Genomic DNA, 18,887 nt, shown 5'->3' with positions numbered 1-18,887 from the left:
TTTTTTTTTTTTTTTTTTTTTTTTGCTTTTAAAAGCAACATTAGCTTTCCCTTTGCTTCCCTTGCTGTATCTGCTGAAGAAGACAAATCATTCGCATATTTGCTCAAAAAAATTGGTAAAAATGTAACATTGATTGTTTGCAACATTTGTAGCTTCTCCCTCTGCAGAAAGCAACTGCAAGCCTGGCTCCATCTGCCTCTGGAATATAAACCATGCGCATGTGCGCATGTGCGCTAAAAAAATGGTTAAAAATTAAACATACATTCTGCCATATAAACCATGCGCAGGTGCGCTAAAAAAATGGTTAAAAATTAAACATACATTCTGGAATAGAAATTGTTTGCATTTGAAAAGGGGGGGGGTTTGCCTGACATGAGCTCCGTTCATCCTCCTGCAAGGGAAGGAATGCCTAGTGACAGAGGGCTTTGGGCAGGGGATGCAGGGAAAAGAGGCTCCTAAAGAATGCCTTCCCTTGCTCCCTTCTGCCCAGGGCTCTTTCCTCCTCCCCCTCCCCTCCGATGAGGGGAGGAAATGCCTTGCCCTTTGCCCACCCTCTGACCTCAAATCCCTCCCTCAATTTGCCTCGATCGTGATCGAGGCCAAGTTCTCATTCCCAGGACCCGGGGTTTTTAAAAAGAAACGGCATTTGCGCCGATTTCAAAAGACCCGCGCTAGGGGCCATTTAACACGAAACGGGTGTGCAAGCCCCGGATTCGCTTGTGTGAGATTCGGGGTGAGTAGGAACTTCACGTGATTGAATCGGTTTCAAAACCGATTTTTTTTGTAATGTGAATGAGCCCTAAGACATAATTCATGAAAGAGCTATCAACATATAAAAGGTTTTACAATCTGTCTGTTTATCTAATGTTCTTAATAATGTTGGAGATCATGGAAAGGTAGAGTGCCAAGAGGATTGCACAGCTAGCCTTGATCCACTTCGCTGCTGAATCTTTTTCTTGCATAGAAGAACATTCTTTTATCATTCTGATGTTGTTCTGAAATCTCACATGCAAAGGGATATTGGTGAGGTCTAAACCATACCTGCCCAGTCCACTAACAGTGGGTTTTGTGGCCACAACAAACTTAAGTGCAGCAAAGCTTGGGGGTATGTCTTTGCGAATGGAAGTGGCAGGGCGCTTAAAACGTCTGCTCAAGGGAATGCAGGTGCGTGGGAGGATACAGGTGATGTCCTCTGAGATGCTGTCTTTGCCGGATGAATGCTGTGTGGTCCTGCAGTAGTCATAAAGTTGGCTCAGTACATATTTCACCACTTGTATTGGCAAGCAGAAAGCTTCCTGAACTCCATCGAGGAATCCCAGAAAAAGGGCAATAGCTATTTGTTTCATGACTGGTCGCAACAAAGTTTGGTAAGCTTCACTGTTCTCCTGAAGAAAAGGATGAGTGAAATGGTGGAGCCGATGCCTCCCAGATGAGACACTTGCCAAAGTTTCTTGCTTCAGAAGTGAAAAAAGCAACCCAAGAACCCATTTGGCAGCATAATATTGCAAGACACTGGCCAAATTAAAACCAAAGTTCCTTACAGCTGCCAGGGAATGCCGTAGGACTTGGACTGCTGGAGCTAGCACTTCCCTTCTGAGCTTCCTAATGATAATTAACTGCAAAACACCTGACATTGTTAGGCTGAAGTAGCACAGGGTGACAATCCCAGTCACATAAACAGTGACCAAATAGAAAACTACTTTGCCTATGATAGAGAAGAGGTGCAGCAATGGCTTGTATACTTTGACAAAAATGGAAGATATCAAGAAGTACAGTACCATGAGCTGGGCTTGGGGCAGCCTCAGAGCTTGTTCAGGCTTGTGCGCCGTAATTTGCTTCCTGATTGGTTGGTAAACCGCAAGATCTTTATTGCTCTGCATTTTGTTGATGTAGGTACTATAGATGTAAGGCCACACTCTTTCCTTCTCTTCCTTTCAGGCCCCAGCACCTGTTTGGGACTATCCTTATGTGACTGGGCGATGTCACAGCAGTAGATTACATCAGAAAGAGGGATAAATATAGTCATCCTCAGATTGAGACCAAGACTTTGCAGGGCATCAGAAACACCCCACCATTAAAACCCTCCAGATCCAATGCCTGCCTCCATTTCCATAGAAGGGGAAGGTACAGAGAATGGGATGCTGACAGTGAAAGTAGAAAAGAAGGGAAGAATGCAATGTAACTGTAGAAGCCACAATATACCAATACCTGGAGTATTCCGTCTCAGTTCAGCATGAAGATGACATTGTTAATTTGCCCAAATATACACTAGCAGAAAAACCCAGTTTCACAAAGGTTAGAAACCCCTCATTCCCCTCCTCCCAGCGCACACTCTCTTATTTCTGTTCTCCTTCTCTTGTTCTTTTTTAATATCCTTTCTGTTCCTCTATCACAGCCTTGTCCTCTGCTTACTCTACCTCCATTGCTCCTTACTATCCAGGAGGCCAATTTCTTTCTTTCTTAATTGGTTAAGAATTAAGAGCTGGAGAGCCCTGCTGCAGAATAAGGAAGGACATGGAGGTGCCTAGAGGGCCACTGCCAGAGATTGTCCTTGGCTTCACTGTAGTTCAGTCTTAAACAAGGGTTAGGGAAGTCTGCCAGCTAGTGAATGGAGTTGGCACTGCAAGCTTTGGGCAAATTTTATGAAAATGGAACTGCAAGGGCACTCTTTGAAACCAGAGTTCAAATAAATCACATTCTTGGAGCTATGCTCCATTATTATGGAGAAAACAAAACCTGTTGATCATAAGAACTGACACTGCTGACTGCAGAGGTACTATCTGAATCTCTGCATATCAGATACTGGGGACAAAATACAAGGAACGACTGCTTCTCATTTGCTTCTTGTAAGCATTCCAGTAGTTGACTTCTAATGGGAGGAGAGGGAGGTGAGGAATACTACCCTGAGTGCACTGTACCATCCTGAATATGCCATGCTTGTTTGATTCAAGAAGCTAGGGAGAGCTGGATATGTTTAATGGTTGGAAGGGAAATCAGCAGGCAATACCAGGAATCTCCTGGTTAAGACTAACAAAGAATCTTGTCTGAGTGAAAGATGGCAATGAGGGGGTTGAATAGGCCAAGGGTTCTGATTCAGTACAAGGCAGCTCCCACAAAATTCTGACCTCAGATATTCAAAGTCTGGAGAGGCAAGGAGCAGGTTGATTTGGGCGGGATACACACCGCCATATAGTACGTATTGTATACGTACTAGGGTTAGGAAGGGGCGGTGCTTCCGCACCCCCCTAACCCTAGTACGTATACAATACGTACAAGATGGCGCCGGCCCGGCACCATCTTTACGTACTGGACGCATAGCGTCCAGACGTGTCGCGGCACTAATGACGTAGCGAATGCGCCCTTGGCGCTTCGCTACGTCATCCATGCGCCGCAGAAAGAAGCTCCGAAATAGAGCTTCTTTTTTGCTCCGCGCGGTTTGGATGCTGCGGCTCCCTCGCAGAGCAAATGGCGCCGGCGGGGGAACGCCGCAAAGCGGCGGTTTGTATCCCGCCTTAGACAATATTTCCCTTTCTACTCTGTCCTTACTACTCTGTGTAGACTCACAAGGACTTATGCAGGTGTAGTAGTTCACATTCCATTCACAAGACAAAAGGAGATGCTCCTCTTTAAATCCAAGTTGCCCCCCTTCCTTTGTGAAGCCACAGGCACTTCTATGGTTTTGTGGATTTGGGATGCTATTGCACATGGTATACTTCTGCATACACACTCCTAGGTTCAGGCTAGACGCTTCCAATGCAGCCCTACTACCTTTATTTAGGTCTCATTGGTGTTCAATGCATTTACCTTCGAAACATTGACCCATTTAAAATTGCGCCTTCTGACAAAAATTGACCCCTTCTGCACTCCGTCCCTTTTAATAAGGGGTGAAAAACCCCCCTGCAATCACCGTTGTCTTCCCGTTCTCGCGAGATCTTGCCCGCTGTCACACCGCGCGGGCGGGTCTCCAAGCTCGAACGATTCGGAAGGCGCATGCGCGAAAAACCTTGACGGGGTGACTCTTAAGTACATCCGGCGGCGAGTAGATAAATAGCGCATGCGCGGCTTTCTACTTCCCTTCTGCGTCGGCTCGGAGACAAAATGGTGGGTATTGAAGGGGGGGATTGTAATCCGTCGCCATCCGTTCTTTTGTCGTGTTCGTTCCCCTTCAACCCCGGACTTTCTGGCTTTGGGGTTTTCCCTTTGCTTTCCCAGATAGATATTTTGAGCCTTTGTTCGTTATTTCCGAAGAGGGAGCCCTGGAAGTGAATCCGGTTCCAGTCTATTGGAAGGCGGCCTAGGCCTCTTTCAGTGGAGTTGGCCTGGGCTGCAGGCCCACTGCAGAAATAACCCAGTTAGATACCACTTTAACTCCATGCTAGGGAATGCTGGGAACTGTAGTTTTGGAAGGCATTTAGCCTTCTCTGTCAGGGAGCTCTGGTGCCACAGCAGACCACATTGAGGCAGGGCAATTAAAGCGGTGTCAAACTGGATTATTTCCGCAGTGTGGAGGCAGCACACAAAGGGAAGCCTCAGCAGAGGATGGTAATAGGGAGGAAAGTCTAGTGATGCCTAACGAAGGCTTTTGAAAAACAGAATGCTCCTTAACATTGCAGGGAAGGCTTATTTTTTAATATAGATATATGTTTTATCTGTTTCTACTTTTGTAGGTTTTTAAATCGGTCTCAAAAGTGTTTTAATTTGGTTTCAATTTTTTTATAAAGCTTCTAAAATATATATTTAACATATACATATATATAAAACATACTATGGAAGATTGGCAGATTAAAATGCATGAAGCCATAGGAATGGATAAACTGTCAAGATCAATGGATGACATGGGAAAGGATGGGATAACACCCCATAGCTTTCCCAGGCGTTACATGATTGTTATCTAATGATATTTTAATCTGTTGTCTGCTTTATTTTGTCAAACGTTAGCATGTGCTAATATGTATTGTATTTAATTGGGTTTTTTGTAGAATTTAAGCCATAGGCAGGTTTATTCTATCTATTTTACTTTTATTGTATGTACAGCACTGTGTAAATTTACAGCACTATATAAATACAGATGAATAATAATAATACTGACATGATGGGGAAAAACATACAATATAGTAGTAGTGGTTGTAGAAAGGGATCTTGTAGCACTTTTGAGACTAATTGAAAGAAACAGGTAGCATGAGCTTTTGTAGACTTGGGTCTACTTCCATAGATTGAGATGGTTCTAAAGGTTGATGTTGATAGGGAAGCATAGCAGGCTTAGATTATACTGCTCTAAAATGGAGATAGTTAAGCCTGGGGCTGATGGGAATTGTATTTTAACCAGTTAGGAGAAGGCTTTTATTGAAGTATAGTCTTGAATCTTCTAAGGGAACCTGACTAGGATCATCTAATGAGCCAAATATGTCTGTCTCTCTCCCCCAGTCCCACCGCAAGTTCTCTGCTCCCAGACATGGATCCTTGGGCTTCCTGCCCCGGAAGCGAAGCCGCCGCCATCGAGGCAAAGTGAAGAGCTTTCCTAAAGATGACCCCAGCAAGCCCATCCACCTCACTGCTTTCCTCGGGTACAAGGCTGGCATGACCCACATTGTCCGTGAAGTTGACAGGCCTGGATCTAGTACGTATGCCTTCCTCTTACAAAGAAGTTCTTAGGAGAGGCCTTTGGCCATACTGGTTTAAGGGTTCGTGGATGTTTTAAGCCCCCAAAAAAGTAATTTTGCCAAGCTCTGGGATGAAGGGGTGAAATTGATGCCTTGCTTAGGATGTTTTATATTTTCATATAAGCATACTGCTGTGTAAGATTTATTTGCAGTGACATTCCCATATTCTAGATGAAAGCCCATTTGATTCGTAACTGGAGTGATACTTACCTCAGGAATTTATTGGCTCTTACATTATATCATGCCAGTTCCTATGAAGTAGGGCAAAAAAGTGGATTGCTTTGATGACAGTTTCAAAAAAATCAGCAATAACTCACATTTCCACTTAATTACGCCCTCAGATTTTTAGGATAGTGCTTATGTGGACTTAGACTGAGGGGTTTGGTTTAATTGATTTGTCAGGTCTGAAGAATTAGATTGCTATTAGAGAAAGGCAGGTTCACTGCTGTCGTCTGGTGCTAACCTGTATCATGCCTATTCCACAGAGGTGAACAAGAAGGAAGTTGTAGAGGCAGTCACTGTGGTGGAGACTCCTCCCATGGTCATTGTGGGGATTGTGGGCTATGTGGAAACTCCCCGTGGCCTTCGCACCTTCAGGACTGTATTTGCTGAGCACATCAGTGATGAATGCAAGCGTCGTTTCTACAAGAACTGGTATGGTGACCAAAGTGCCAAAAATTTCCTACTTGGAAAAATTGGGTTTTCTCCAAATCATTGTATTTTTTACAGGGAGGGATAAATGTTATAATCTGAGTTAATTAAGAGTAGGAGCACTTATTTAAGTGTAGAGCTGAAAGCTATGTGTTGGAGATCTGTGTGTATTGAGTTGTATGAGTAAAGTTACACACTTGTTAAATTAAGACTACACATGATGATTTACTCGACGGGCGGACATAAAAAAATCGCCTTTGGCGCTTTTTGCTGATTGTCGAGTACTGAGTAGTTTACTCTTGCAGAGTAATGCAATGTTCCAGTGGGGTTCCAGGGTTAACCTAGGCCTGGTGAACAACTTCTCCCACATTATATACAGTAGAGGGTGCCTAGTGGTATGTTCAGGGAGTTTTTTCCAGGAGTCCTTCTGAATTCTCCTTAGGTGTTGGCAGATTATAAAAGTTGCCCTTGATAATATAGTTATATTATTTTAGGAAGATAACATTAATGTTGTTAGATTGTAAAACTATACAGATGGTTGTCCATAGTCATAGATTCAAGCATCCACAGTTTGAAAATACTTTAAAAATATACAAATTCCAAAAACGTTGATTTTGTCATTTTATATAAGGGGTACCTTTTCTTATGCCATTTTATATAATGGGATTTGAGCATCCACGAATTTTGGTATCCATAGGGAGTCCTGGAACCAAACCCCAGTGATAACTATTGTGTTGTGTAGCCTTGAATGAAAGGTAGAGGAGCTATTCTGAAACAATACAATGCTGTTGTTAAAAACAGTACTGAACAATGCATACTAATGTCTGTTGGGTGAATTTGTGGTAGCTCCGCTCAACTCTGGCAGTTTTGCTTTTGTTTGATGAGCTCCAGGCTCCGCTTGTCGGTGGAAAAGGCTGCTTTGAAGCCGGCAATGAGCCAAAACCAACCACTGTGGCAACTTCTTCCACTCAACCACCTTTCTTGGTGGGTTGATGAAGGGTTATGCCAATCCACTCTCTGCTCCTCCTTGAAGGCATAAGTCCAAGAAGAAGGCCTTTACTAAATATTGCAAGAAGTGGCAGGATGAAGATGGCAAGAAGCAGCTGGAGAAGGATTTCAACAGCATGAAGAAGTACTGCCAGGTTATCAGGGTCATAGCTCATACTCAGGTGAGTCTGTACCTTCTCTCCCCAGCACATACAGATTTATAGAAGTTAAAAACAAAAGCATGATCCACAAATAAAAACATATTTCAGAGTTGTGTAGACTTTAGTTGGATTAATCAAATGTCACAAACATGGCAGATGGTTAGTTGTCACAAGCTAATATTCTCCTGATAGTAAGTGTTACTATGAGTGTTCATTTTGCTGTGTGATAATTTGCTCTTCTGGTTAGTTTGGGTCCAGCAACTGTTGAGAAAAAATGCCACAGAAATTTCTGTTCTAGCAGTCTTCCTCTCACAAAAAATGCCTGTTATTCATTTGGTTATATTTTTAAACACTTACCAAACATTTCTGCTTACTTGCCAATTTTTTTTTAAACCTTATCTGGCTTTTTCAAGACTTTGCAGTTTACTAGGACCTGCTTGTAACTGGGGTGTTAATGTAACTTAGTGCAGATGTCATTCTTCCATAAAAGGTCAGTTGACCAATCTTGTGAACTCTTTGCAGCAGGGTAGCAGTTGCCTAGTTTTTGAATTGGCTGTGTGTTCTACATTATTAGACAAAAAAAGCAGCCACTCCACTGTATGGAATATCAGATCTTGCCACTTCTGTCAAATCTTTTGCTGCCCCACTTCTGGCCCAGTACTGTCAAACATAATTGGTTGATGTTGAATAAGATCTAAATATAGTAACATTTAACTGCAGTACCAATTGATTTCTGTGAAGAATTCACTATTTAATAAATAATTTACTAGCTCCTTCATATAATTTGCTTATGAAGTGTTTCAATTGTATGAAGTTGATGAAGGTTTTAGAAAGGAAATATGACATGTATCATTGATACAGTCCTTGGGAATTATTTTAGGGTCTCGGGACTGTCAAGTAGTGTGATGGTAAATGACAAAATTCAAGCCATGCATTAACATTGCAGTTTTTTAATAGGAAATAAAAACCCAAACTCAGAATTGCCCTTCACTTTGGATTTAATGAGCTAGAAATGTCATCTGATGGAGAAAAAAATATCAAAAGTAGAGTTAGTTAGACTTTCCTGTTTCTCTGGCTTCCCAGATGCGCATGCTTCCACTCCGTCAAAAGAAATCTCACCTGATGGAGATCCAGGTGAATGGTGGCACTGTGGCTGAAAAGGTGGATTGGGCCCGGGCAAAGTTGGAGCAGCAAGTACCTGTGTCAACTGTCTTCGGCCAGGATGAAATGATTGATGTTATTGGAGTCACCAAGGGCAAGGGATACAAAGGTAACATCCACAAGCATTAGTAAGCTGAAACTGACATGTATCCATACATTTCTGTCTAGGCTTTTTGGTACCATGGATAGTATCTTGTGTCCACTAAGCAAAAGCTGTTCAGTGATGAGATCATGGAATATGCACTGGGCACAGTGCCTGATACTCATGAGGAGTCGTTCCATGCTGCCTTCCTTCTGAGACCAGCTTTATAGCAAAAGAGTGGAGTTGGTCAATTTGAGTGTGTTACTATCACAGCGTAATACTCTTGGGTTGTAGAATGTAAAGTGGTGATGGTCTGCTTACTGTGTGACTTGGTAACTTTCCTCTCTTTGCACACTGTCTTCACGTGCAGAAGGAGGAGGAAATAATTTGGTTGCTTTAGTTCAGTTAATTGATCAGTTAATTGAGAATGCTGAATAGTTATACTGTTTGGTGTCTTACTTATTCTTAGGTGTTACCAGCCGATGGCACACCAAAAAACTGCCCCGCAAGACTCATAGGGGTCTGCGCAAAGTGGCCTGTATTGGTGCCTGGCATCCTGCTCGTGTAGCCTTCTCTGTAGCTCGAGCTGGTCAGAAGGGATACCATCACCGGACAGAAATCAATAAGAAGGTGAGGGAAGAGTTCTTGGCAGTATGCATTGTTAAGCTGGTATAGGAGATGCTCGTTCTGGGGCTTGATAAAAGTAACTGCATTGTATCTAGCGGATGATGGGCTGTTAAGAAATACTGTTTGCTGTAGGGTATATTTCAGGGGAAAGCAGTGCCCAACCAGTTATAAAGTGTTCCTTGTCTTAAGAAAACACGGTTGCTAATAATAATAACAACAACAACAACTTTTATTTCTATCCCGCTTTTTGCCAGGCAATCAAAGTAGTGTACAACAGGTTAAAATACATCCATATATACATAATACCCCCCCTTAAAACAAGATTGCTATAAGTTGACAGGAAGCTTGCTCTGCATGTACACACAGTGTCAGTAAAATGATTTATTTGTCTTCCGTTTGAGCCTACATGCTTGGGAATTTTGCACCAGACTCTTCTGCAAGACTGCTTCACTTGACACTTGCCCTACAGCAGCCACAAGAGAAAGAATGCAGCATTTCAGTGTAGATTGGGTTAGAAGAAATTTAGGTGGCAGAATGATTTTTGTATCTTATACATATGTGGACTGATGACCAACTAACATAAAACAAATCTTGAGTTTGTTAGAGAAAGTAACTCCTTAGGTGTAAAAAGTATTCCTAAAAATTGAGTATTGCCCAGAGATACTAGTATGACTGTCTGGGCACTTTAATTTGTGCTCATCACTTGCCTCTTCAGGATTTTCCAGCATATTTAGAGTGATTGAGAGCAAAGCATTGTCATGGGGAGTATTTCCTTTCAACGTTAAAAGAGTGGATTTGGTAGTGCATTGAAGACAACAGTTTAAGTCTGCCCAGTGACAGCATATAACCAATCATTTGTTGTGTATACTATCTATTCATTAAGCACTTTTCCTCATCAAAATAGTTTTCTTTCATTTATCCCAGTCAGAAATAGGAAGTGTCTTCTGCTGCTCAGATGAGACTCATAAATCAAACTGCAGTGGAAATAAACCTCAGAAGTAGGGATCAGCATTTTGATAATTATATGATGAATGTTTATTTTCTCTTCTTAATCACTTAGATTTACAAAATTGGCCAAGGTTACCAAATCAAGGATGGGAAACTAATTAAAAACAATGCTTCAACAGAATATGATCAGTCTGACAAGAGCATTAACCCTCTGGTGAGTTAAAATTAATACTTGGAAGCCTGGAAAAATTCGTGTTGGGGTGGAATACTGTTAGCTCTCCATCAAATGATGAATGGTTGTCACTTCATGGTGGGAGATGCATGATTATCTACCTTTAACAGTTCTCAAACACTTCATTTTCTTTTAGTGGGCAGAGGATGTCCTATAGTAAGTCCTCTCACAGAAATAGCAGAATTAAGTAGTGGGAACACCGTATTAAATATTACTTTTCACCTGTTCTCTTGTCATACAGGGTGGGTTTGTCCATTATGGTGAAGTGACCAATGACTTTATCATGTTGAAAGGCTGTGTTGTTGGGACCAAGAAGAGAGTTCTCACTCTGCGTAAGGTGAGTACACAGTAGGTGTACATGGGTATGTGTGAGATAAAGTGTAGTTGCCTTACATACTCGGATTATACAAATAAAGCCAGAAAGCTAGATAAGTCTTTCCCTGTACCAGAACTGGGCAGTGTTCAATAAACTGTTGAGAGAAGCACAGTATTTTTGATATGTCCAGTTTTCCCAAGAAGTGTGAGAGTGGACTACTTTTGCCAATCACATATATTGCAGTAGCCTTGAATATTCAATGGCCAGGATTGCCAGCAAACAACTCTTTAAGATACAGAAACATCTACCAGTTGTTAATCTCTGGTACATAGTAAATTGCACCTAAAATATTAAATTATGCATATGCAGAATGTTTAGATGCAGGGTTTTGATCTAGGAGATAGCATTGTGACACCTCATTTAATTTGAAGAGAACATAGGATTTATTATGGTGTTTTCTCGGAAAGATTCATTCATACTTCTAGGCTATTCGTTTTTCTGTACACATCTCCATATATTCTTTCCAGCTGAAAGATTTGCAGATGCCAGTCCATTTCATTCAAATTCTGTCTTTCTCCTTAGTCTTTGCTTGTGCAAACCAAGCGTCGGGCTCTGGAGAAGATTGGCCTGAAATTTATTGACACCACGTCCAAATTTGGTCATGGCCGCTTCCAGACAGCAGAGGAGAAGAAAGCTTTCATGGTAAGAGAGTCATTCCTCTAGTGTGAGTTGGTCCTCCAACCATTGTGAAGCTGAGCTACTTAACAAAGCATGCATTTGTTTCACATCATATGCAAGATTAACTGTTCAGAAAGAGGGTCAATACTATGGTATTTGCCACTTGCAAGACTTAAAGAAATAATCTTGTGCCTGGAAATGTGCACATTCTTCTGCAGATTTGATTTTCAAAAGAGCTATATTCCCCTGCCCCCGAATTAGTAGTTGAGTGGAGAAAAGCAGTACCATTTTCTAGCCTGACATCTTATTTTTCCTTGATCATTGTCCTTGTTCTGAAATAGTTATGTAGTGTTGAGAGCTAGAAATAAATAGAACATGAGAGTTAAAATCCCAAATTCCACATGATCATATAATAATGAGCTATTAGAGGTTCTTATGTAATTTCACTTCAAGGCTTAATTAAACTTGGACATTCAGATTCATTTGGTATAGTTTGTGCCTTTCAATGTCTTAGTGAAATGTTAAGTGGGAGGTTTCCTTCATCTAGTTCCTAAAGGAAGTTTCTTGTATTCACAGAGATTTTTGTGGTCCATTGTGTGTTCGTGTTGTTGCTCTATAAACGTGTCTGTTCAGTATTAGACATGTAATAAGACAGAGCAAGTTAGGTTTGATGGCACCTGTCCTAACTTGTACTCTAAATGGTTCAGCAGCCAGTAGATGGCTACCTTAGTCCACAAATATAGCCAATAGTCCATCAATGAACTAAATATTGTGACCAGTAGGTGGCAGTGGCTTCAGCAATTGGTTTCTGATGTCATACCATACTCAATACTTTCACTTGAAATAACAAAATAAACAGAACACATTAGCTGGCTAATACTAAGTAGTTTGAGTTGCTTTTGTGAGTAGGATCTACTGTATGACTCACATGTTTAATTTTCTTTGCAGGGACCACTCAAGAAAGACCGTATTGCCAAAGAGGAAACAGCCTAATATCTGGAATGTTGCACTTCTTTTCTGTAGTCTATAATAAAGCAACAAATATCAATGCCATTTTTGCCTTGTTTTTGAATGACAGGACTATTGTAGTAATCAGTGTTTCATTGGAAAATGTGATAATGACTTGGGCCATAAAGCACAGAAAACAAATGGCAGTTCTGTGAGCATAAGCAGTTTGTAGCAAAACACAACCTCTTGTCACTGGATGTGCTTGCTGTGGGCTGTAAACTTGAAGACATAATGTCAGCATTAGGGTGACGGGAATAGATAGAACCATGCCAGTTTCTGAAAGTTGCAGCAATGGATTCTAATATTAAACTACATGAAAATTCAGTTTGACTTTCATTGGAGAGCTGCCTTTATTAGCAAGTCAGAATGTTGGTTCATGTACCTCATTATTGTCTGCACTGACTGAAGAGTTATCCAGATGAAGTTACCAGACTGGGCTTTGCACCCTTTATCACCCTCTGCCAATACTGCAGAGTCTATCACTGAGCTTTGACCATATCCCAAGGAAAAGTGAAGTTCTAAAGAAATGGCAGTTCATTTGTAGTAGTCATTTAAAGCTCCAATCTGTGCTTTATAGCTAATCGTTGTGTTTTCTAGAGCTGTAACAAAGGACCCATTTTTTAATGAGGGAAAATGTTGCTACTGAGCTTTCCTCATTGTGTTGCTCTGCAGCAGCCAAAAATATTACCTGCCTGGACTGGTTTTGCCTTGCACATTAGTACCACTCAAATTGGAGCAAGGCAGTCTGTCTTGTATCATCCATTCCAAGGTGTTTATTGCTTTGGCTATTACAGGAGATGTAAAAGCCTACAGAACTGTTCATATCACATTGACTTTTTAAATCTCTTGCTGTATCCTACCAAAATATTTTTTAGGACTGCCCCATAAATCATGCAGCAAATTCTCAGGTGCTTCTGAATTTGATTGGGTTCAATTCAGTGAACCAAGAATTGAAGACTGGGCACTATGAAGTGTGTCAGGGATGGGCGGTGAACTTTGAGATGAAACAAACCTTCCTAAACTTAGGCCTGTTACAGACAGCCAAAATAAAGCTGCTTCTAGTCACAGTGGAGGTATGGTGTTTCAATGATGCATGCATCCTAAGAATCCAGAAGTCGCACCAAAGCATACGCTCCAGACTGGAGCGTGGCTTCGGTGTGGCTTCTGGACTCTTAGGACGCATGCATCATTGAAACACCATACCTCCATTGTGACTAGAAGCAGCTTTATTTTGGCTGTCTGTAACAGGCCATAGTCTCAAAGGTAGTACAAAATCCCTTTACATACTGACATGTTTTTGAATTCTGGGGACAAGATGGTATCTGGTATCTCAAGCTTGTCATAACTTGTTTAGGACCTTGTATGTTAGTATTAACTTAATCATAGTTCAGCAGTGTCTAGGCAGCTGATGCAAGTCTTTCAGTGAAAATATTACATTTTGGTAGTAGGTTGCTTTACAAAATTGCTGGCCAATCTCACATGGAGAACATAGATCACCTTGGAATGATCGGTGTTGGAAGTTAGCAGTGTATGAACTACAGTATAGACATAATTGAGACACCAGATAAAGTAAAGAAGACTTAAATCCAAATCACTGCAGAAATAATCTAGTTTGAGACTGCATTAACTGCCCTGCTTCACTGCTAGGGAATCATGGGAATTGTAGTTGGCTAAATGCCCCAAAACTAAAGTTCCCAGAATTCTCTAGCATTGAGCCAGGGCAGTTAAAGTGGTCTCAAACTGGATTATATCTGCAGTGTGTTTTGGACCTTAGTTGCTGATATCATAAGCCTGAAGCACTAAATATGAATCTAGAGTTACCTCTAAGCTATACAATTTTTCAGGGGACATGTAACTGCCTAGAACATGTTTAAATAACATTAAATGGTGCGACCTAATTCATGGCAGAGGTGATGAGACTTAAATTTCCTCACTCTTTGTCATTCAGGGAATAAAGGCTGCTCATACTGGTGACCTTAAGCAAGTCAAATACTCATCAGAGGAAAACAAAAACAAATCTCCTCTGAACAAATTCTGCAACAAATCCAACAACCCATAAGTTCACCCTAGGGTCTCCATAAATCAGGAATGACTTGATACACAATGCTTATAAGTTCTGGAGAAAAGTACTTGCTTGAAGAGGGAGCTGAGTGATATGAAGGAGAAAGCAAACCATTAGGAAAGTAATGACAACTTTTCAAGCCTTAAAGGTTTAAGTGGTGTACAGTATATCCAACCTTGGTAATCTAAGCCAAGATATGGTAGGGGCAACCCAAAACATTTTTGTATTGTGTGAAAGGACAAGGAGTCACCCCCATTCAATGTACTTAAGTCACATGAACAGCATCTTCACCTTTGGACAGCCAGCTAGCATGGGGTGAAGCACATATTTCTGTCATCTAGTATCTTACTATGTCTTTCCAGCTGTATTAATTAATTGGGATGCCTTTTCATAAACTGAGTAATTAAAATGAATTTGTTACCACATGGTGATATAAACTGTGATGGCCACTAACGAACAATTAAAGAGTGATAGGAGTATGCAGTTTATTAATGGTTTGGCTACTCATAATGGCTGTATTATCTACACCATTGGAAGTACCATGCTTCAGATGGTGAATACAGTGCACCTTTGTTATACACTGGGGTTTGGTTCCCCCGTGTGTAACAAAATCCATGCATAATAATGACATAGCAAAATGGTGTCCCTTATAAAAAATGTAAAATCAAGATTTGATATTTGAAATTTATACTTGTTGTGAACATTTTCAAACCGTGTATGCTTGAATCCGAGTATAAAAAAATCTGTGTATAAGAAGGGCCAACTGTACTTACAACTTTTCTGCTAGTGGGCTTTCTGTAGGCAACAGGTTGACTTGTGTGAACAGTATGCTGGCCTAGATGGGCCTTGATCTTACCAAGTTGTGATTCTTCAAATATTCTTATGGTACAGTCAACCCTAGGACCTAGCAGCAGTTAGTATGCCAGATCTCGGCAAGTTAGGGACTACTTGATCTTTGACTGTAACTCCCACCATCCCTCAGCATTGGCTGTGATGGCCAGGGCTGATGGAGGTTGCATTTCAACATCTGAAAGTCTGTGTATTAAGCCAGAGCTGTTCTAGGCCTCGCTAGGAGGATTTTTTTTGGACCTGGACACTCGTGATTGCTCTAGCATGGGCTTATATTGGTGGCAAATGATGAAGTTTTCTGGCTTTTTTGCCAGAAGAAGTTCAGCATCTCACAGCCAATGGTAGAACTGGAGACCCAAATTCTACCCAGACTTATCCCCTAGTTGGGAATCAAATCCCCATTGCTGGATATATGAGGAGCTCTTGGGCTGGGGTACACCCCCCAGAAGATGAGGCAAGTTAATTCTTCCAGTTTGAACCCTGGTCTTCAGAGTCACAATCCAACACTCGAACCACTACACCACACTGGCTTGAATAGTACAAATAATAATAGCTCAACAAATGTGCAAAGAATTCAAGAGTTATCAGTCTCTGGAAGATGCAGTTTCCTATAGCAATGCAGAGCTTTTTGAAGCCACCTGAGGCTCCTTTCATACTGCAATTCTAGCACTATGATTCCACTTTAACTATCATAGTTTCATCCTGGGATTTGCATGCAGAGAGATCTTGTAGCACCTTTGAGACTAACTGAAAGAAAGAAATTGGCAGCTTTCTTTCTTTCAGTTAGTCTCAAAAGTGCTACAAGATCTCTCTATGTACTGATTCTAAAGATTAACACGGCTGACTCCATGAATTCCATAGGGTTTTCCTAGAGTATACAGAGGTGGGTTTGTCAGTTCCTTTCTCTGAAATATAGCCTTACAGCATCTGGTATTTGTTGGTGGTTTCCCATTCAAGTACTAACCAGGGCTGACCTTGCTTAGCTGTCAGGATCAGATGGGATCTGGTGACTTCAATGTGCTTACGCAGGCTGATCTACAGTTCAGGGAGTCATATGGTTCTCAGCCTCCGGGAAAGGGAATTAACAATTCTTGCCAAGAAAATCCAATGATAGATTCACTTTAGGGTTGGCATAAGTTGGAAACAACTTGAAGGCACACAACACACGGGGCATTTAGGAAGAGACATTCACAATTCTCAGCCAAACAGCTCTAGTGCCGCATTAGACTATAGACCCAAGGACTCCACAGGGTGCAACCTTGGCAGGTAGAGTGGGAACATTGTGCCATGATTGTGTAATATGAAAGAGCCTGGGGGCGGGTGAGAGGGAAGTAAGCCAATCCAGGCAATATGCAGCAAAATTATCCAGGTCATTTTTCAGCTGGAGTCTTCAAGGGATTCTTAACAGTAACTCTTGTGAAGGAAATGTCTGTGTTGGCCCAGGAATAGTCATTCCCATCAGTGCCTGCAGTTTCCCATTTAATATACATTGCTCCACCACTCTTTCCCTACCCTGGCATCTTCCACTCGTATTTGGGGGCTGTTAGTAATGGATAATGGGAGACGCAGTCTATTACTGCTGGAGCCAGACTCAGGTTGGGAAAGTCTCCTTGGGTATGGCCAAGAGCTTGCATTTGATAATCAAACAATCCAGTAGATGGAGTTGGTGGTCTCCTTTTGCTCTCCCTGATCTGCCCGCCTTCTATGTTTAGGATACACACAATCTCCAAAGCAACAGGCCCACAATTGAGTGAGGTCACCAGCTAGGCCTTTGCTTTGCAGTGGACTCAGGTAGTGTGGAGGAGACTTGGCGTGTGGATAACATGGCCTGAGATCAGAGACTTAGTAAAGGGGGCAGAGGGCAAATTACTTAAAGAAGCCCTTGGTTCTTTTGCTTGTATGGCCCATTGGTATGTGTGCCCTTGTCAAAAGCAAGCAAATCTTTAGTCTCTGGAAGTTCCAAAGTAGTCTGAAAAGATATTTATCCAAAAAAGAAAGGAAGGAAGATTGAAGAGACTATTGTATCAACTTCCATATATTTGCAGCTCCTTGGGGTGCAAAATGTGTTAGGCTGGCCCTGTGCAAGACCACATTGCTGCCCAGTCAAGTGGCTGGATAGAGACAGAATTCAAACATATAGCAGCGTTAGTCTGTAGAATCAGTATGATCTTGTAGCACCTTTGAGACTAACTGAAATAAAAGAAGTTGGCAGCATGAGCTTTTGAAGACTTATGTCTACTTCCTCAGATGCGTATAGTGGATGGAGACAGGTGAAAGAGTGTGAGGTAGAGAGTGTGGAGAAATGCCATGTTCCTTGCCTGTTCCAACACAATAATCTCTCATTATGGGAGACACAGTATGTGAAATTCCTACAATTCATAATTTTCCATGGGATTGTATAGCTATGGTGGTTGAAGGGTCCTGGGTGTTGTAGTCTCAAAGTAAATTTGCAGGTGAGTGTGTGCCTAATGGCCTTGCTTCCTAATACTGAAGGTGACCAAAAAACAACAACAACAACAACAACACTTGAGTCAAGTGTCTTTCAAAGCTAATTATGCTACTTAAATGTCATAAACCAGGGGCTTATTTGAAGTTCTATTCCTTCCCTATATATGTGGATAAGGAGAAGAATTCTGGGGTCCTTTCAAACTACACATCTGTAATGCAACAATTTCACTTTAATTACCATGGCTGCATATTATGGAATCCTGAGATGTATACTATAGTGAGGCAGCAGAGATCTCTGGATGGAAACTGCAAATCCCAGGATTCCATAGGATGTTGTCATGGCAGTTAAAGTGGAATCATAGCATTATGAATGCATAGTGTGAAAGGGTCCTCAGAGCATGGAGAGTGAGACCTCTGGGTGGATCTAAGGCTTAACCATTTTTGTTGTTGCAGATGAACTTAAGTATGTCTTGGCCACTGAGTTTTCAAACTGACTGTTTTAAAAAATGAACAGGGATTTCTCTCATGGTCTCTCTGCATATATTTATAAACTGCTTAGATCTGAGCATGTCAAGTCAATGTATAATGATAATAAAACTTAACAATACACACAATGAAATACAATATTTGTCTTGTACATAAAAGAGATGCTGGATTATACAGGGAGGCTTGGAAAAAATGGGCAAGTTTTCAACATACATCTAAACCCAGAAAATCCTGGAGCATATCAGATTCTAAAGGGAAGACTAGCATTGGTGCCACAGCATTGAATGCCTTGTTTTTAATGACTGTGGAGAGACTCTTGAAAATGTTATACTGGGGGCTATAAAACTAAGGAACACCAATTTTCCCTACAATCAGTTTATATGGACTTTTTTTTTAAAAAGTAAGTTGGTTGTTTTTGCCTGGTGCCTAGTAGGCAACTCTGCCTTTAAAAGCAACCTGCATGACAGAACATCAGTAGTGCACTTGTCCCAACACTACAAACCTGTGACAAAAGATGTGTTCTAACATTTT

The 18,887-nt window shown here is 41.4% G+C and overlaps 1 protein-coding gene and 1 non-coding gene across 2 annotated transcripts; both read left to right on the top strand.

Moving 5' to 3' along the window:
• Positions 1-3,960: 3,960 nt before the first annotated feature.
• On the top strand, positions 3,961-12,556 carry RPL3 (ribosomal protein L3). The gene is made up of 10 exons (XM_042469306.1): positions 3,961-4,101; positions 5,425-5,617; positions 6,146-6,314; positions 7,345-7,480; positions 8,543-8,729; positions 9,172-9,332; positions 10,390-10,491; positions 10,751-10,846; positions 11,408-11,527; positions 12,452-12,556. Exons 1-10 carry the CDS (start codon positions 4,099-4,101, stop codon positions 12,494-12,496), a joined length of 1,212 nt encoding a protein of 403 aa, XP_042325240.1. The 5' UTR covers positions 3,961-4,098; the 3' UTR covers positions 12,497-12,556.
• On the top strand, positions 8,833-8,925 carry LOC121932375. The gene has a single exon (XR_006104342.1). It is a non-coding gene; the product is annotated as a small nucleolar RNA U83B (small nucleolar RNA).
• Positions 12,557-18,887: the final 6,331 nt, after the last annotated feature.

Source organism: Sceloporus undulatus, chromosome 5, assembly GCF_019175285.1.
Source record: "Sceloporus undulatus isolate JIND9_A2432 ecotype Alabama chromosome 5, SceUnd_v1.1, whole genome shotgun sequence".
In the NCBI taxonomy this organism is placed as follows: Eukaryota; Metazoa; Chordata; class Lepidosauria; order Squamata; family Phrynosomatidae; genus Sceloporus; species Sceloporus undulatus.
Note: the sequence above shows the minus strand (reverse complement) of the source record. Positions and strands in the feature narration are given on the sequence as shown.

Coding starts and splice junctions, on each gene's coding strand:
- RPL3 (XM_042469306.1), top strand. Junction 5,618..6,145: donor AGTTGACAGGCCTGGATCTA/GTACGTATGCCT, acceptor CCTATTCCACAG/AGGTGAACAAGAAGGAAGTT. Junction 7,481..8,542: donor GGGTCATAGCTCATACTCAG/GTGAGTCTGTAC, acceptor CTGGCTTCCCAG/ATGCGCATGCTTCCACTCCG.